General features: G+C 55.9%; 1 protein-coding gene across 4 annotated transcripts in view; it reads right to left on the reverse strand.

Moving 5' to 3' along the window:
• The window catches only part of TSPEAR (thrombospondin type laminin G domain and EAR repeats), a 54,609-nt gene that overhangs the window by 17,473 nt on the left and 17,227 nt on the right, over positions 1 to 19,909 (reverse strand). For all 4 annotated transcript variants that reach the window (XR_010840885.1, XM_059064047.2, XM_067035234.1 and 1 more), the window contains exons 2-8: positions 16,615 to 16,835; positions 7,614 to 7,852; positions 5,613 to 5,703; positions 4,566 to 4,722; positions 3,312 to 3,443; positions 2,393 to 2,619; positions 853 to 1,039 (exon numbers count right to left, since the gene is read on the reverse strand). Coding sequence is in view for 3 of the 4 variants with exons in the window: in XM_059064047.2 (XP_058920030.1) it covers positions 853 to 1,039; positions 2,393 to 2,619; positions 3,312 to 3,443; positions 4,566 to 4,722; positions 5,613 to 5,703; positions 7,614 to 7,852; positions 16,615 to 16,835 (1,254 nt within the window). In the remaining variant the exon portion in view is untranslated. The remainder of the gene's footprint in view (positions 1 to 852; positions 1,040 to 2,392; positions 2,620 to 3,311; positions 3,444 to 4,565; positions 4,723 to 5,612; positions 5,704 to 7,613; positions 7,853 to 16,614; positions 16,836 to 19,909) is intronic.

Below are 19,909 nucleotides of genomic sequence, written 5' to 3' on the forward strand. Positions count from 1 at the left end.
GGCCTCACGGCGGCCTTGGCAAGACCCCGCCCGCCCGGACCCTGCCCCAGGCCCTGAAGCCCGTCCAGTCTAGCCAGGCCCTGCTCTCCTGCCCCCTCCCCAGGCCCCCAGCAGTGACAACGCCCTTCACGTGACCCTCCTGCCTCTGTGCCCCAATGAGAACCCTCGGGGCCCCGCCTTTGGACGGCTCCAGAGCCCCCTGAGGCCTGGCAGCCAGAGGTGGGACCCCCGCCCTCCCCAGCCTCACCCCTCACACTGTCCGCCATCCCCTTGGCGCTCCCCCCCGCAGGTCAAGCCTGCCCGGATCGTGCTCCCTGGAGCCCCTCACCCACCCCCAGGGCTGGGCCGGCCTCTCCCGGGACACTCACTGCCATGGGGGGTACTGGGTGGTGGGCTCCTGGGGTCCCCTCTGCCCATGAGTGGCGGTGGGGTCTCCTCCCCGGCACCCCCCAGAGTTCCCCGGCAGCTGTAGACTCAGGAGATCGCTGAGCTGCAGAGCCTGCCGAGGCCAGAGGTGCCCTGCAGGGCCGGCTGCCCCCCGGGGCCCTGTCCCCCGAGAGCTACAGAGCAGGGAAGGGCTCACTGTGGTCACTCGGGGCAGCCCCTCCCAGGACCGTCCCCACTGCACCCACCGCATTCCAGAGTTTGCGCCCAGAGTGCACGAGGGCAGGGACGCCCCTACCTGGACAGATGAGGGGGTGCTCAGGCGTGCCCGCCCTCAGACGCCACTGTCCGACTGCCAAGCCCGAGGACACGGGCCGCGTGTGGTTTATTATACGTTTTCAATATGAGATGCACTGAACCCTGCAGGAGCTCCCGCCCTGGGCCTGGAGTCCAGGCCATAGCCCCTACCTTCCCGGTGGTTGGCCACGGCCAGGAAGTGCTCCCCGGCCACCTCGAAGGCCTCCCAGTCCCGGGCGCTGTGGGTGGGGACCCTCTGGTACGGTGTGAACCTCAGCCTTCTCTGGCTCCATTTGTAAATGACAGAGAACTCCTGACCCTTTTCATTCGGTTCAAAATTAGCCACAGCCAGGAAGATCTGGGGAGAGGACCGGGACAGCGTTCTCGTGAGCCGTGCCAGGGGTCTGGCACTCGAGGCTTCCGAGTATGAGCCTCGGGACAGGGGCTGGGCCAGGGACTGATGGCCCGGGGCGGGCCCAAGAACCAGGACTGACTCTCCAGATCTGAGTTACGTTAAGACCCGTAGCCGCGTGCGTATTTACCAGCCCGCGAGCTCCGTTCCTGTCTCCCAAACCCGGGAAAAGCTTTATGCACAGAAACGTTCATTATTCGGGCGAAGAGGAAAAATCTTAATGCCCTGCCGTCTCAGGAAGCACACGTCTGTCACGCAATCGAGGACAACGTGGCAACGCCCTACGTGTGACGTGAGCTGGAGGCCAGATGGTGGGTCGTGTGACCGAGGCAGGAGCCAGAAGCCCGGGGCCGGGGCGGGGGGCGGGGGGGGGGGGGGGTTGTACTCCCGGAGGCTGAAGCAGCCCCAGGTACACTCAGCCGCTGCTTAGGGGACGGGGCAGACTTTTTTCCTTCTTTTTTAAAGTTCCCAATTTTTCTTTGATATGAAGTTGTTTTTTTATAACGAAAAAATATAAACCTTTAAAATGTCATCAACCACAAACGCAGAGGGCTAGTCACTCCTTCCCCAGGCTGGCTTGGAGCGCAGGACCCTGAGGGTCTGCAGAGACGGGGGGGGGGGGGCGGGCAGAGGTTTGTCTGTTTTGCTCAGTTTTGTCCCCAGTCGGGGGGCCCAGGTGAGGGCAGGGCCGCACCCGGCACACGTGTCAGTGAGGGAGCGACTTGGGGCCGGGCACGCGGAGGTAAGGGAAAGCTCTCACAAGGGCACGACCCTCTTGGCCCTGACCCGTGGCCCGCTGCTCAACGCAGCCCTGGTGGGAGGAAGGGGAGGCCGCCCACGAGCCTCTCCCACCCAAGGCCTCCGGGCCCGGCCCTCACCCTCCTCACCTGTCCCCTGCAGGAGGACCTCACGTGTCCCCAGTGTTTATGGAGCGAGTAAAGGAAGGCTGGGAACGGAGGCCTATTTTCATTCTGACGTGATGTGCGCCCTGCCGACTGGTTTAGGTCGGATTATCTCAGAGGTTTAAGAAGGCAGTGGTGGGTCTGCACGGAGCTGGGCAGCGTCTCAGAAATGGGCTGATCTCTATTTTGCGGAAGCCAAACAGACTTTCTCGGTCACATTCTGGACATAGAGACTCGGCCGTGCCTGACTTTAAAAGCCATTTAGAACCTGCATGAGGCTTCGAAACCAGCAGACGTGCTTTTCCCCGTAAAATCTACATAAGGAGCCCCAACCTTTGGGCTCTGTGGGGTTTTCCAAGGTAAAAAGGATCGAGAAAGTCTCCGAATGCAGACTTGCCTTTTTTCCAATGGTGAAGTGTCTCCAGGACTGTGCTTGGTGCGTGGGAATGTCCTGGTACGAGGAGAACTTCCCGTCGGTCCATTTGTAGATGGCGGACGTGGTTTTCCGGTTGGCGGTGGCCACGAAGAGCCCGGCCTCGGGGATGACGAAGACCTCGATGCCCAGCGTCTCCGAGTTCGTGGACAGGCTCTGATGCTCCTCCACGTACTCCAGCCTTTCTTTGGCTTTTGCGATGGAGACACAGAGACCCAGCTGATGCTCCCCAGAACAGAAGCCCGGATGGACGTCCAGGTTGCGACCCCAGGGACCTGGGCCACGACCCGGAGCACTGTGGCCCCGAGTGCCGTGCCGCCCTCACCAGGAGGCCCGGCAAAGGAGCCTCTCATCCCCGCACAGGTTTTAGGGTCTGCAGAGCCCCCAGCGATACTAGTTGGGTGGCACTGACACGTCGGGTCCCTACTAGACGTTTCCCACGGCTCGCGGCTTCCACGAAAGGCTGTGCCCTGAAGTGAACCAGAGAGTGGAGGCCGCGGCTCGGGGACGTCCCCCTGGAGCCAGTTCCCGTTTCCCAAGGACCCCCTTAGGGAGCATCACGGAGCCTCTCCTCACCTCCCTGCCAGCAGAACCACTCCCGGGCTCCCGGCACCATCGCGTCCAGGCTTGACCCGAGTGGGTGGAGAGGGCGAGGAGAGCAGGTGGGGCTCCTGGAGCGGGGCTGGCCCCCTCAGGGAGGCTCACGGTCTCCCCTAGACGGCTCGAGAGCTGAGAGCCTGCCAGCCTACCAGTCGGGCCCAGGGGGGCACGCCTCTCCCGGTGAAGCGCGCAGGCTCGCTGCTCCGTGGGGGGATCGTCCCTGTCCCTGAGTATCACTGGCTCTGAGAAGACCCCGAGGTCCCCGGGGCCCCACCCACCTCACCTGCTAACACGGAGACCCACTCGCTGCCCACGCACAGGTACAGCCCCTTGCGGCCGGCGTCAAACCAGAACTGGGCATCCTCTGCTTTGATACACGGCGGCCGGGATCCCAGCGTCACCTTCATGTCGGCTTCTGCGGGGAGGCAGGAAGATGGGTGTCCAGTGGGCAGGACGCGGAGGTGCCCCTGCAGGCCGGCCTCCCGCCCGCCTAGTCCTGCCCGTGACCTGAGCTCCTCTGAGAGCCCCGAGCGGTCCCGCCGCACCGCGCTCCGCTTCCGTCACCGGAGACTCGCTGGCGCGCGTCCACCCAGCTTCCGTTCTGCTTAGTTCTGAGGCCCCTTGACCCCTGACCCCGGGGGTCACGGCTTCCTCCCGGGTCCAGCCCTCGCCCCGATGGTGCCACTTGGCCCCTTCACAGCAACGTCTGCTCGGAGGCCCCGGCGGCCAGTCTGTGACGCTGAGCGCGTCCTTGACCTCCTGAGCTGCCCGCAGGGGCCCGGGGCCGGACTCCTGCCCGAGGCCCGGCAAACAACCCAGAGGCCGCGTGCCCCCGGGGGTCTGGGGACACGGGTCCAGGATCGGGTCTCAGGGCCAACTTGCTCCGGGGGTTCCCCTGACTCGTGAGGCAAGGACCGCGAGGCTCGAGGGAGGGTCGCGCTGTCTCCCCGCCTCCCGAGGAGGGAGGCGGGTTTCAGAGTCTCCGTGGCAGGGGGTGTGGCTTAAACAAACCCGCAGCACTAACTTTACATTGCGGAGCTGCAAACGCAAACTAAAGACGGCAAAGCTGGGGACGCTCTAGGCTGGGGGGGGGTCCCAGAAAACAGCAATGAACCTCTCGAAGGTCGGGGTCCCGTGGGGGTGGGGTGCTGACGTCTGGTGTCTGTTGGAGAGGAAGGGGAGAGAGGGCCCCAAACGCTGCTCTGGGGGCAAAGCAGGCAGCAGGTGGGAGTTAGGGAACGCAAGACGTGTGAGCTCAGCCCCAGGCCCCAGGCGGGACGACCCGTCGATGGAGGGCATGGTCCGCGGGGGTGGGGTGGGGGCGGGGCTTAAACAGCCATGGGGGGGCGCCCTTGGGAGGGAGGCGGGCCTGGCGGCACCATCTTCCTTCCCTGCGGGGCCGTCCGCATCAGGCCCCGGCGTTCCCTGCATCCACGTGCCAAGCGCCCTCCTGCCTTGTGTCCGGGGGAGCTTGGAAGTGACAAGGCTCCCAGGGTCTACCGTCGGCGTGGGGAGGGGGTAGCTGTGGCCTACTAACCATAGGGATACTTTAGCACCTCATTATCTTCCGGCTTCCCCGTGAGTCCCCGCAGGATGGGGGGGACGGACAGCAGGGCGAGCTCCGGATTCCTGCAGGGACAGAGCCTCAGGGTGGCGTCTGAGCCAGGCAGCAGAACCAGCTGCCTCACCAGGCCCTGCAGAGAGAGGGACAGCGCACTGAGACCTGCACTGCTGGAGCCCCGACCACTGGGCTCCGCCCACCCAGACCCCGAGGGAGCGGTGGAAGCGCGGGTGCGGGTCTCAGCTCTGACGCCAGGAGAGAGGAGTCAGCCCGTTGGGAGCCGTGGCGGAGAGCTGTGCGCCGTTCGAAGGCCATCACCCCACAGAAGGGATCTTTCCTGTGGACCAGCCTACGTTGCTCACCCATCTGTACGTCCATCCATCCGTCTATCTGTCCATTAGTCTGTCCCTCCATCCATCCACCCAAATGCCTATTCACTCATTCATCTAGCCATCCGTTCACCTATCTGTCCATCCACCATTCAGCTATCCGTCCATCCATCCATCCATCCAACCAAGCATGCCATTGGTAAATATTCAGAGCATGGTTCTTTACAGTGGACACGGCAAGAAACAAAAGCCCTTACCCTCACGGAGCAAGGTCCCCCCCCTCCCCTGCACTCTAAGGGAAAGACAGGCAATGAGCAAACACACAGCTGCTCTGAAGGTGGTCAGGGCTACAAAGACAATCTGGGGAAGGGGATGAGAGGGCTGGGTGTGGGTGTCATCTCCTCAGAGTGGAGGGGAAGGCCGCCATGGTATGAGGGCACAGGGCAGGGCCCCAAAGTCACAGGCAGTATGCCACGGCAGGAGTGGGACAAATGTTCTAGGAGGAGGGCACAGCAGGTGCAAAGGCCCTGTGGTGAGAGTGTGCCCGGCACGCATGGGACCCCACTGAACCTTTATGCTCCCCATTCCCAACTGCACACACGACAGTGCCAAACTGGGGTGCCAGAGCAGTGGTGACAGCCCCCCAGGAGCACTGGTGTTGGGAGGTCCAGGCAGGCAGCTCCTCCACACTTACCGTGAACTGGCCTTTGGTCCTCCTCCGGCTGCCGATGAAGAAGCGGGCTCCTTGCACCGATAAGGTGGCCGGGAAGGGCATATCAGCCATTCTGAAAACATTGGAGGACGGTTTTAGGGCCGTGGCCCATTTACGTAGAAAAGGATGGGGGCAGCGCCGCCTGAGGCTGTTTCAGTGTCCGGGGTCAGCCACGACGAGTGCCACAGGCTGGGCGCCTTAAACAACGGAAGCGTGTTCTCTCGCAGTGCTGGAGGCCACAAGTCTGAGATCAGGCTGTCGGCTGGGTGTGCCCCCTCTGAAGACTCCAGGGGAGGGTCCTGCCACCTCTTCCAGTTGCTGGGGGCTCCTGGAGTTTCCTGCCTTGTGGCTGAATCGTGTGGCCTTCTCCCCCATGCCTCCTTGTAAGGTCACTGTGTCAGGGCCAACCTACTCCTCAGCTTAGCTCAGTTATGCCTGCAGAGATGCTGTTTCCAAACGAGGTCCCATTCTCCGCTTCTAGCGGATGTGAATTTGGGGGGACGCTCTTTGCCCCAGGACAAGGGTCTTCTACAAAAGCGTGTGCTGTGGCGGTGTTCAGCGGCCCCTCTCCATGTCACGGGGGTCTCCGGTGGCTCCTCCTGGCATGGGGTCCCCAGCCTGCCCCCCTCCTCTGAGCCCAGGGCCGTGGGACAGATGATGTCGGGGCCAGACGGGGTTCTCCTCGTTGGTGAGCTGGGATGTGTGGGAAGATGTGGCTGGAGTTGGGTCTTGAGGTGCAAGTGGAGGCCGAACTCGGGGTGGGGAAGAGGTGGGGACCTCCTGGAGGGGACGGCGTGGCTGGAGCCTCTGGGGGAAGAGCCAGGCGTGGGCTTCCTCTCCACTGTCCAGCACCCCCCGGACCATGACGCCGCGTCCTCTAGTCAAAGCACCCGCTCCGTCCAGGGTCTGCCGTCTGGCTGCAGCTGGCCACGGCAAGGTCCCAGAACGCCTGCGCTCCGAGCACAGCTCCCAGGCTTCCTGGGTCCGGGTGTGAGCCCTCCGCGGCGCCTGCCAGGCCTGTGAAGCCCGGCCCCGGGGCGTAAATTCCTCCCTGGCCGCGATCAGCACCAGCACCCCCACCGCCAGCCTTGTCCTCCTGCACAGCTCGCCCCCATCACAGAACCGCCCCACCGCCGGCTCTCCCACCTGAGACGCCATCTCCCTGTAAAGGCCCCACGTATTTGGGGAAACGAGGCTGTGATAAAGGCATGTTTAAACAGTGTGTAAGTGTTAAGGAGAATTTTTTATTCCAACAAGTTTCATTATAACAAAGCAGAGTGAGAGTCTACCTTTGAAAGGAATCTTTGTCATAATGATAGAGTTAATGTAAATGGACCATTTGTGATTAAAAAAGAGTGGCGAGCCCCAGCCAGTGAGGCTGGACGCCGAGGGCTGGGGGGGGGGGGGGGTTCGTCCTGGCCCAGCTTACCCGGGAACCAGGCCATGGGGACCAGGCCACGGCAACGACAAGAGATGGGCTCGGGCTCTCAAGTGCCCGGGGTTGCGTCAAAGCTACTAAGGTGATTCCGCACGTGTATTTGGCGTTCTGGTGAATATTTACTCCCTCGTCTCAGAAAAGGAAACTGAGTCAGAGAGGTGCAGTGATGGGTTGCAAGTCACAAAGCAAGACCTGGGCCTCAATCAGGAGGCAGCTCCCTTTGGGCTCCTCGGGCCCGAGTTCACCCTGACCTTCCTCTGGGCCTTGCCTCGATGCTACCAACTCCGCAGCGCGCGAGGATGCGGGCGAGTCCCATCCCCCAGCCCGGCGGGCTGCCTGCGGCTCCCTCCCCGCCCCCTCCCCGCGCGGCGCGCCTTTCTGCGGCGCGGGGACCGTTCCCCGTCCACCAGCCAATGCGCCCGGCGCTCCTCCTCCGGCCTGACCCCAGCGGCCTTCGCCCGAGGCCCGCGGGCCAGCGTGCGCCCTGCGAGCCCTGCCGGCGGCACACGGCCCCCTGCCAGCCCCTCCGGCGCCGCGGTACCTACATGTCCACGGGGAGGCCGCAGTCCGTGGTGAGGGAGAAGGAGCCTTCGGACACGGCCAAGACCAGCGTGTGCCACCGGCCGTCCGTCAGAGCCGGGCCGCGGAAGGACACGCGGGCCTGCCAGGCGCGCGCCCCGTCCTCCCCGAGGAAGAGGAAGTGCAGCTGGGTGGGCGAGTAGCGCAGGCCGAGCAGCAGCGAGTCCCGCTCCTCCGCCACCAGCGTGAACAGGTACTCGTTCTTCTGCAAGAGAGGGGACAGCGGGGGCAGGGCAGGGAGGGGGCAGGTGAGGGCGGGTCTCTGGGCCGCAGCGCCCGAGACAGTAACCACGGTCTGTGATGAAACCAAATGCACCACTCACACCCATGCGGACAGCTACTATCAGTAAAACAGAAAGTTGCAAGCGTTGGTGAGGATGTGGAGACATTGGAGCCCTTGTGCGCTGGTGGTGGGAAGGCAGCAAAAAATGGCGCAGCTGTTATAGGAAACAGTATGGAGATTCCTCAAAAAATTAGTGTGGCATTACCATCTGACCTAGCAATTCCACTTCTGGGTATATGCCCAGAAGGACTGACAGCCGCACCCTGAACAGGTATTTGTACACCCATGTCCACGTGAGCATTGCTCTCAATAGCTACAATGTCAAGGCAGCCAGTGTCCGTCGCTGGGAAAATGGATAACTAAGATGCGGTCCGTTCACGCAATGGGATACTTGTTCAGCCCGAAAAAGGAGGTTCTGACGTCAGCATGGAGGAACCTTGAGGACATGAGGCTCAGTGACGTAAGCCAGTCACAGCAGGACAGGTAGTGTACGATCCACCGAGGTGAGGTCCCTGGAGGAGCCAGATTCACAGGGACCGAAGGTAGGTGACGGGGCCAGGGCTGGGGGCCGGTAATGGGGAGCTGTTGTTTAATGCGTATAGAGTTTCCGTTTGGGGAAGATGAGAAGGGTTCTGAGACGGACGGTGGGGATGGTTTGCACAACAGCGCGAGTGTCCTTAATGCCACAGAGCTGTGCACTTAAAAAGGGTTAAAATGGGAAATTTCACGTTACGTGTATTTTACCACAATTTAAAAAACCTTGCGCCACCCGCCATTATCACCATCTCCAAATGCCAGCAACCCCAGCTGCACATCATTTTCCAGCTCGGACCAAGGAGAGACCATATATACTTGACTGTACGTAAGTGCAATTTAGAGTCTGTTCATTTCTAGCCTAACACAATTAAAAAGCGTAAAGAAATGAAAGTGGTTACAGCTGAACGCTAAGCAGATACGTTAAACATAGGATATAGTTTTTTAGCAAGTCTTTGCCCATGTAAGACTATGAATGAATCCACGCAACTGTTACACTAAAGACGTGGAAAAACTCCACGGTCCTCATGGTTAATTTAACACCTAACTTAGCAAAATCAATTTGCACAGCTTGGGTCACACGGCCTCTGGCCACTCCGTGTGCTGAGGGGGCACGTGTGGCCCCTGCACTTATCTTCCACGTGAAGGGAGCCTTCCCGTGAGCCAGGTCTCAGGAAGTGCATGGAATGGGTGGACGTGACACAGAAGGACAAAATGCTCAGAGTGGTGGCTGGGCCCGTGAGGCGGGTGGCTGGGAAGGACGGTGGCATCACAGCCAGGGCCTCCGGGTGGACGGACATCTTTACTCCCCCATGTTCACGCCCCAGGACCACGGAGCCTGAGCAGGCGCTGACCTTCTTGGAGAGGGCAGGGGCCCCACCCAGAGGGCTCAGGCCACTGACCTGAGGGGCTCTCAGTCCCTCACCCCTGGGAATACTCCTGGCTGGAGGAGACCAGTGTCTGGTCAAAACCCCGTGCTTCCCCCAAGTGAAGGTGAGAGGAAGGAATCGGATCAGGTGATGAAGTGAGTTCATTTATCCGGGGGCCCGAGGAGGCACTGACAGGATGAAAGTCAAGGCCAAGTGACCCAGGCAGAGGAGCTGGGAGGGGACAGGTGACCCAGAGGTGGGTGGAGGCGCCTTCTGGGAGGCAGAAGCCCGGGGTTCCCAGGGCAGGAGCAGAGGTCAGTCAGGCCAGGACAGAGGGGACGAAGGGGACCCTGTCCCGAGTGGGGGCTGCCACCCAACCCAGGACCAAGTCACAGGTGGGACCTGAGCACGGCTGGCCCTGGGGGACGTGCCGGTCAGCTGCGGGATGTGCCCAAGGCGGGGACGCAGGAGGCCGGGCGGGAGCAGGCGGGGCGGCAGAGGAGGGACACGGAGGAGGAGGGTCTGCAGCAGGACGGGGGGCAGGGGCTGGGCTGGCGGCACAAGGGGGCTGAGCAGGGGCCGGCCTCGTGGCACACGGGTGTCCTCCTGGGGCAGAGATTGGCTCACAGAGAGGGGCAGGGATGTGGGCACAGGCTAGTGCAGAGAGGACCGTGGGGGCAAATGCCTTTTGCTTCATTGCAGCTTGAACTTTTATAGAACCTCCCCTGATAGAGTCTTAATGCTCACACCTTCCTCCTCTTCTACAATATCAGGGGGCTCCAGACAATATCAGGGGTTCCTACAGCCCCCTGGTGCAAATTAGGACAAGATCTCCTCCCTCAAGCGCACCCCCCCCCCCGCCACAGGCAGAAGGATGTGGTGGCTGTGACCTGACCCTCTGTTGTCAGTTTCTGGAGTCTGTCGTAATAAACGTTCAGTAGCAGAGCCTCGTTGTCCGTGGAGCCTTGTCCACAGACACCTGCACAGTGTGTAGCAGCCCATGCCCCAGTGCTCGGTCTACACCTGGGACCTAGTGACATCTGGCCATGGTCCCTCGTGTCCTCACTCTTCAGCCACTGTACTCTGCCAAGTCTCTGAGGGGCAAGGGCAGGGCCCTTGGTGATGCGCTCCGCTGCAGAGGCCTCTGCAAGAGTAGCCAGGGCTCCATCAGGGACTTGTTGGGGGTCAGTGGGCTTCAGGATGAGGCCTCACTGACCTCTGCTGGGTGGGGCTGGGGACTCTGCTGGAGGACCACATGGCAGTCAGACTGCAATGGAGAAATACTACCTCAAAGAAATAATAGCTTAAAACTGTCAGAGTGCATTGAAAAACTCTAATCCACACATCCAGGAAGCTTGATGAACTTCAATCTTTTGAACACAAAAGTTTCACAAACAGACACATCATACTAGATAGGCTAAAAGTCAAAGACCAGGAGAAAATCTCAAAAGCAGCAGGAGAACAATGCTGAGTCACTCACAAGGGAAGCCCAGCAAGATTAACAGCTGACTTCCCATCAGAAACAATGGAGACCAGAGGCAGTGGGACCATGTATTCAAAATGCTCGAAGTAAAAATTGTCAATCAAGAATCCTATATGCAAAAAAGCTATTTTTCAAAATGGAGGAAAATATATTCTCAGATAAATAAAAACTGAGAGAAGTTGATATTAGCAGACTCATCTTATTAGACATACTAAATGGAGTTCTTTAGGCTAAAAGCAAGTAACCCCAGACAGAAATTCCAGTCCACAGGAAAAAAAAAACATGCCAGTAAAGTTAATTATGTAACTAGAAAAGACAATACAAATGCATAATTTTTCTTGTTTCTTCTCTTACTTGATTTAACACAATTTATAAAACAATATATGTATAAAGCATATTGTATAAAACAATATGTATATAGTGTATTTTGGGGCCTATAGTCTGTAGAAATGCAATATATTTGACAACATCAGCACAAAGGAGGTACATGGGAGCAAAACTGTACTGGGCAAAGGAAATTACAGCAGATAAGAACTCAAATCCACAGGAAAAAGTGAAGAGAACCAGAAAGGAGAAAAAGGCTAAGATAACAAAAGCTTTGCATTCCTTTCTTCTCTAATCTTCTTAAAAATCATAAAAGTATACTAAGTAATAATTATAACAATATATTCTTGGAATTTTAACATTTTAAGATGAAATATTATAACAGGAAGGACAAAAAAGACAGAAAGGAATAGAGTTACATATAAAAATGAGCAGTGTTTTTATATATCACTGGAATTGAGTTGGTATAAATTGGAAGTTGATTCTGATAAGTTAAAATAAATACATGATAGACCCTAGAGCAAAGGGAAACTTAAAAATACATGATGAAAAAATCATTAAAGAAATAAAATTGCTACATTGGAAAATATTTACTAAAAGTAAAAGAAAGCAGTAGAAAAGGACTAAAGGAACACAATTACAAGAAAGACATGAGAAATAGGAAACGAAAAAGTGAAATAGCAGACATAAATCCAACCACAGTTAATGCTCATTATTGTTGTAGAAAGTCACTGCAAACACTGAATTAGCAAGTACTGAACCATTGCTTCTAGGGGAAATAAAGATTTAGGTTCCTGTGAGCCTCTAGCCTCATTTTCATCAACTAATCAATACATAACCTTGTGTTATGTGTGTCTTGGAAAAATGCACTGAGTTTTCCTTTACTCTCATGAAGAATGCTTCTGACACCAGATGTGTGGGTCTTCACCCACCCCAACAAATTCTCTGACACCATATGAGTGTCCTACAAGTCAATTCAGTTCTGACCCTAACCAGAGTCAACACAGACCCCACAGGTTAGGTTTCAGTCACACAATACTGCTCCCGACTTCAGATGCCAATTACAAGTAAGCAGGCACCCAGGTGATGCACAACTTCTGTCTGACTTGGCTACAAATTGGAGGTTCCCATGACTCCTTCAATAATTTGCTAGAGCAGAACCCAGAAAAACAGATTACTTATTACTGCTGATTTTTTACAAAGGATATTTTAAAGGATACAGATAAACAGCCACATGAAGATACATAGGATGAGTTCTGGAAGGGTTCTGAGTGCGGGAGCTTCTGTTTCCATGGAGTTGGGGTGTATCATCCTCCTGGCATGTGGATATGTTCAACAACTCAGGCACTCTCCAAGCCCTGTACTTTGGGGATTTTTAGGGAGGCTTCATCTTGTAGGCATTGATTAACTCAATTTCTAGCCCCTCTCCCCTTTTTGGAGAATAGGAGGAGGGGCTGAAAGTACCAAAAGCTACTAATCAAGGCTTGGTCTTTCTGGTGACCCTCTCCCATCCAGGAGCCCACCAAGAGTTGCCTTATTAGAATAAGAGACAACTCCTATCCCAGGAAATTCCAAGGGATTAGGAGATCTGTGTCAGAAACCAGGGTCAAATACCAAATATTAGCCAGGGTTAGATAGATAGATAGAGATGTGGTATTATTTCACAATGTGTATTTAATATTTACTGTTGATTCATTAGCACTGAACTCACTTCCAACAGCAACACAATTCATGCCTGAATGGCACTCATCTGATGCATGTATTTTCTCCCTAATGCACATCACAGCCTCGCAGTTATAGGGACACTAGACAGCATTTCAGCGCTATGCTTGGGAGCCACTTCAAGCAGCAAGGTCACCAGTGAAAAGCTCAAAAATGTGGAGAACGTAGCTCCAAATGACAGCAAAGGGGCACCTGTTTACAGTATGAGCTGAAGCGAGAAGGCAGAGCATTGCCTTGTCATCCTCTGCTGGGAACATGCATGTTGTTCCCATGACATCAAATGTTTTGCAGCTCTATGCATGTCCATGAATGACTTTGGAACTGCCGAAAGTATTGATTTGGGGGTTACAAATCAATTTTAGAAAGTAGGTGACTTTGCAAATACAAAATCTGTGAATAATGAGGATCAGCTATATATATATATCAGTAATAACATAAATGCAAATAATTAACACAATCAAAAGGCAGAGATTGTTAGACTGCATAAACAAACATGATTCAGCTGTATGCTCTCTGCATGAGACATACTTTAGATTCAAAGAGAGAAATAGACTGACAGTAAAAGGATAGAAAAAGATACATCATGAAAACAGCAACCACAAGAAAATACTAATATTTTACTAATATCAGATAAAATAGACTTTAAACAAGAATTGTAACTAGAGACAGGCATTTTATAATAATAAAAAGTCAATCCATCAAGAATATATAACAATTATAAACATACATGCAAATAATAACAGAGCTTTAAAATACATAAAGTTAAAACTGACAGAAACGAAGGGGAAAATAGACAGTTCAACAATATTAGTTGAAAACTGTAAAATACCAATTTCAATAATGGATAGAACAACTAGAGAGAAGATCAAAATGGAAACATAAGACTTGAAACAACACAATAAGCCAACAAGACCTAACAGACATCTGTAGAATGCCCTACCTAACAACAGCAGAATACACATTCTGCAGAAGCGCACGTGGAACATTCTCTAGGGGAGAAAATATGCTAGGACAGACAACAAACCTCAATAAGTTAAAAAGGACAGAAATAACACAAAGTATGTTTTCTGACCACAACAGAGTGAAATTAGAAATTAATAATGGAAAAAAGTGGGAAGTTCATGAATATGTGGAAATTAAACAATACACACCTAAATAACCAAAGGGTCAAAGAAGAAACCAAAAAGGAAATAATAAAATACTTTAAGACGAGTGAAAACAAAGATCAAAATACCAAAACTTATGGGATGCAGCTAAAGCACTTCTTAGAGGGAAATTTATAGCTGTAAGTACCTATATTAAGAAAGAAGAAAGGTCTCAAACCTAACCTTCCACTTTAATTAATGGATCAAAGACCTAAATATAAGAGCTAATTCTATAAAGCTCTTGGAAGAAAACTTTGGGGTAAATCTTTATGACTTCAGATTTGGCAGTGGATTCTAAGATATGGCACTAAAAGTATAAGCAAGAAAAGAAAAAATAAGTAAATATGACTTCATCAAAATTTAAAAGTTTTGTGCTTCAGAGGACACCATCAAGAAAATGAAAAGACAACCCATATAATGAGAGAAAATATTTGAAAATCCTATATATGATAGGGGACTTATATCTAGAATACATAAGGAACTCATAACACAACAATTTAAAAGGCAAATAATCCAATTAAAAACTAGGCAGAGGACTTGATAAGACATTTCTCCAAAGAAGAGACATAAATGGCCAATACACACATGAAAAAATACACACCATCATTATTCACCAGGGAAATGCAAATCAAAGCCACAATGAAATACTGCTTCTGGCCCACATGGGTCACTAGAACCAAGAAGTCAGACAATAACAGGTGTTGGTGAGGATGTGGAGAAGCTGCAACCCTCATCCAGTGCTGTCGGAAATAACAGATGGTGCAGCTGCCTTGGGAAACAGTCTGGCAGTTTCTACAAAGTTAATCATAAAGTTACCCTAAGGCTCAGCAATTCCACTCCTAAGTATATATACCCAAGGGAAATGAAAACACACGCCCCTACAAATATGTGTACATGAATGTTTATAGCAGCATTATTCATCATAACCAAAAGGTAGAAACAAGCCAAACGTCCATCAACGATGAATGGGGTCATCAAAATGTGCTATATACACACAGTAAAATATGACGTGGCCATAAAAAGTAATGAAGCACGGATGCGCTCTACATCACGGGTGAACCTTGAACACATACTACACAAGCTAGTTACAAAGATCATATGTTACAGTATATGATTCCATTTCTAGGAAATGTCCACAGTAGGCAAACCCGCAGGTACAGAACGTCAATGAGTTGCTGCTTAGTGCTGGGGGTAGGGAGTGGGGTCGGTGCGGGGGGGGGCAGCCAGAGCGCTCGGGGCTTCTCTCCAAGCATGAGCTACAACGTGCTGTTTTGAGGGCTGCACTGAGCCGCTGACTGCACCCTACACCACTGAACTGTGCACCTCAGATGTGTGAATCATATCTCAAAGAACCTGTTAGAAAGTTACCGAGCATGACAGGAAATAAAGAGATGGAGCTGACGGCGAGCCAGTCCTCTGGTGGACCCGCAGGTTGGAGTCTCGTTCAAGAAAGCAGCTGACAAGACAAAGACTTTCCCCCGAGAACTGGCATTTACATTAAAAACAAGAAGGGCTTCCCTGGTGGCACAGTGGTCGAGAGTCCGCCTGCCGACGCGGGGGACGCGGGTTCGTGCCCCGGTCCGGGAAGATCCCACGTGCCGCGGAGCGGCTGGGCCCGTGAGCCGTGGCTGCTGGGCCTGCGCGTCCGGAGCCTGTGCTCCGCAGCGGGAGAGGCCACAGAGGTGAGAGGCCCGCGTACCGCGGGAAAAAAAAACAAAAAACAAAAACAAGAAGAAGATGGAAATTACAGAACTGAAAATGCAATGGCCGGAGCTGCAAGCTCCGCCGCTGGGTTTGAGAGCAGCTCGTACAGAAAGATGAGGATGAGTTGCAGAAGCCCCGGGGGGGCATCAGGATGGAAGCACAGCTGACAGAAAACCAGCTGGGAGAATCTTGGCTACGAGAGAATCGAGGCTACTGACTTGGAATGCGAAGGACTGGTCACACGCCTAGGAAGTGCCTTGTCCTGGACCCTGGGGAAACCTCCAGGGGCGCTTCCATCCTAGCCGGGGACGGTGGGAGTGTTAGCTGGATCTGCGGTGGATGGGACTGCAAACCACAGGTGAACAGACCCCACAAGGTATGTTTTTGTTATTTTGTTTACATTTCCTGCTAATGGATGTGAGACTAAAAACTCTGAGCCTCATCCCTAGCCTTGGACAGCTTAGCACACCAGAAAATTATAATTGCTGTACAGACTGCTAACAAATGGTCACACAGGCTCTGCCTGCATACTCACAGTGATGGGGACCTCACTAGCTATCAAGGCCGGCCACTCTTTTTTTTTTTTTTAACATCTTTAGTTGAGTATAACTGTTTTACAATAGTGTGTTAGCTTTTCCTTCACAACAAAGTGAATCAGTTATACATATACACATGTTCCCATATCTCTTCCCCCTGCGTCACCCTCTCTCCCACCCTCCCTCTCCCACCCCTCTAGGTGGTCACAGAGCACAGAGGTGAACTCCCTGTGCCGTGCGAAGGCCGCGGCCACTCTTGACCTCCTGACCGGGTCAGTCGTGCCCTTCACACGCTCCGGCATTGAGAACGTGCAAAGGTACGGGAAGGGGGGGTCATTCTACAGGAAGAGTAGGAAGTGTCACTGACCTTAGGGGGGAGACTGGGAACTTTCAAGGTTACGACGATGGAAAATTCTTCCGGGAAGAGGTCGCATCTGAAGAAAATCCTTGACGCAGGAAAGCTCAGGTCGTGGGGGGCAGCGGCTGAGAGCTGAAGTCCTCGCGCACCTTGGACCTGTGTCACCCGGACCCCGACTGCAGTGCCATCAGGAGGGACCGCCTCTGCCAGGATGTCCAGAGGCCGCAGGTCTGTGTTAAGGAAATCGCACGTGGGTTATGCCGGGGCGTTTACAGGGGCGCCCAGGTGTGTGTGTGCGGGCTCTGGTCTCAGTGTCCTACAGGGCCCTCAAAAGAGCCTTGTGAGCAGGGCGTCAGGCGTATCCCGTGTGGACTAAGAACGTCTCCTGCCAGAAAACAAAGGGGGCTTCGGCCATCAAGCCATCACATTACAGCCGTCCCCATGCACCGTGGGGAGGCTCAGGATGAGAAAGCACGGGACGCCGGCCCCAGGGAGCCGAGGTGCCCAGCAAAGGAATGGTTTCAGCGAGCCCGGACTCTTGCACCTTCCCATACACGGAAATGCACTGAATTCCTTAACTTGAGATGTCTGGTTTTCTTTAATCAACAGCATTCTTTTGATGGTCTGACTACCTGGTTTTTTTTTACAAAACTCCTGTATATCCTGGCTCTGCCCTGACCTCGGAGCCGTCCCTCAGAGCCACCTGAGATGCTGTGTCCCGGTTAAGTCCTCGGGTTTGTCTGCTGAATAAACCATAACTCTCAACTTTCAGGTTGTGCATTTTTTTTCGGTCGACACCTGTCTATCCAGTGAGCAAACGGAGGCACCAAGGGGTCACGACCCACCTGGGTCGACCGTGACCTCTCCTCCCCACCCTTCCACCCCGTCCCCCTGGGTTTTGCTGCCATTTTCAAGTCAACCACCACGCACTGTGCTGGGTGTGCTGGGGCAAAGGGAAGCCGCCACCTGACCCCGGGGAGCCCGTGGTCCCTGGGAGACAGGCTCACACACGGGGAGCCTCCGGGCTCTGAGACGAGGCCGGCACGGCACGCCCGAGCCCCCAGCAGCACCGTCTGTGACCCGGTCCCGGTGGTGCTGTCAGAGGCCAGGGCCCCCGACAGGACCTGGACGCCACCCTGGCCTGGGCACTGCCTTCCCCACACGCTGTAGAGGAGCAGACAGGCTCCTGCTCTGCAGTTCAAGGTCATCAGAAACAAAACTCACCTGGGCCCAGATGATAGGAAAGGAGAGGGCGGAGGGCAGAGAGCGCCTGTGACTAGAGGTGGGGGTTCCAGACGGCCCACCCGGCCCCACCGTGGAAGGGAAGCGCTGGCTCGGAGCAGAGCCCATGGCTGCCCCCCGGCCCCTTCCAGACTCGGCCACCACGTGGCAGGCCGTGGCCCGGGACAAATGACGGGCGCGTGCGAAGGAAACAGCTGTTGCCCAGAGCCGTCTCCCTGGGAGTCTGGCGGTCCTGCTAAGGGCTCTGAGCCCAACACAGGGGTGCTGGCCCTGGAGCCAGCGGTCGGTGCACCCCGGGGATCGGTCAGCAAATCAGCGGGGCTGCGGCCATGAGAGCGGAGGACGCCCCCTCTGCGCTCCAGGCCCCCGTCCTCGCCGGGGCTGCCCCTTCCCCCGCCCGGGGACTCACAGCGGCCCGAGGGCCACCAGCGCGGCACTGAGGGGAGAGTGCGGGGGGGGGGGGGCGTCACAGACGGGGGCAGATGAAGCAGAAGACAGGAGCTCCTTTTCTCCATTAAGTCATGGGAATCTAGGGAACAAGAGGCCTCTCGGAACCAGTTCAGAGGAAAGACACCGAGCTCGAAGAAGAGAGGAGGAGAGAGCAGCTCACAGTGAGAGCGTGAGACACGGAAGGAAAGGTCAGTGGTTAGCGGGACCAGAGCAGCACCGAGAGGGCAAGGTCGAGAGGACAGAGGATTTGCGTCCAGGACACAGGGAGCTCTTACTACCGCGGGAAAGAGGATGAGCTGTGCGAGCAAGGAGCTGGGCTCCTAAAACCGGACCGCGCTCGCTGCCCCGCCCCAGCGCTCAGCATGGTACCGGGTTTGGGGCCATCGAGCCGGGGCACGGCCAGGGGCGCTCACCTCCTCCTGGAGAGGGGCCTCCTCAGGCGCCCGGAGGCACCCACGGCGTGTGGACGTGCCCGAGGGCGCGGGGACCAAGGGCAGGCTGGACGGCGGTGGGCGGCCCGGCCACGTGCAGAGCCGGACTCCGGCCCGAGGGAGCCCAGGGGGCAGCGCGGGGGAGACAGCGAGACCGAGGGATGTGGCGGCCTGAGCAGTGCCCGGGAGGATGGGCGTGCGAGGCCCTCTGGGCGATGTGGCGAGGGAGGGACGGCAGCTGCTCAGCGACGGGAGGGCAGGGCAGTGTTGTCCTTTACGCCCCTGAAAGCGAGCCGCAGCCTGGGAGCAACGAGCATCGTTGCTGGGAAAGCACGTGCGTGTAAACTAAGACGCGCTCGCCGCTCGGCGCCCTGAGGTACTCGGACGTCGAGGGCGGAGGTCACCACGAGGCCGCCGTGTGTGTCGGGGACGGGGTCCCAGAGAGACGCCAGGGAGGAGGCTGGCATCTCAGGGGTGGAGGGGCATCCGTGTTCTGGGGGACGGACCCTGACCCCAGCCTCGGGCTGCCCAGGCCGGGGGTCAGATCCCACACCCCGTGGGGTTGTGCCTGGCTGGGGTCCCTGGGGAGCACGGGGCTCTAAGTAAACACCGTGCGCCCTAAATTCACCCACAGACCGAGAGACACAGGGTCCCGGGCCCTGTCTGGCCGTGGCCCCACCGGCGTCCGGCCCCCCCTTCGGGAGACACGGGCCCCCCACCAGGCAGGCCGCTCGGCTTCCGGGACGTGCCTCAGCCCGGCCAAGCCCCGGGCACCGGCAACTGGGGGGCCCGAACTCGGCTAGTCTCAGCGCGAGTGTCTCTCTCCCTCCACTGTTTAACTGAAGCAGCCTCTTCCCGGTCCCCCCCCCCGCCCCCCAGAACCCATGCAGGCCCGAGAGGCCTGTGGCCTGGCTGGGACTCACCCACACGGGCTCTCTCCACGTGTGCCTGGGCCACACGCCCACCGCCTGCCGAGGGTTCTGGGTTCTCCAGGTTAACAGAGACAGTGCATCCGTGCCTCCCTGGGAGAGGCCCGCTGGACGCGGGCATGGATGAGTGACCGAGCTCACAAAGGCCAGTGCCACCCAGGACATCCAGAGGCCTACGTGATAGAGTCCAGCAAGTTAACCGCCGGGACATGTACACTGGCGCCTGGTGGGTTCATGCTGATGGGCTGGACA

This window comes from Kogia breviceps, chromosome 5, assembly GCF_026419965.1.
Source record: "Kogia breviceps isolate mKogBre1 chromosome 5, mKogBre1 haplotype 1, whole genome shotgun sequence".
Taxonomy (NCBI): Eukaryota; Metazoa; Chordata; class Mammalia; order Artiodactyla; family Physeteridae; genus Kogia; species Kogia breviceps.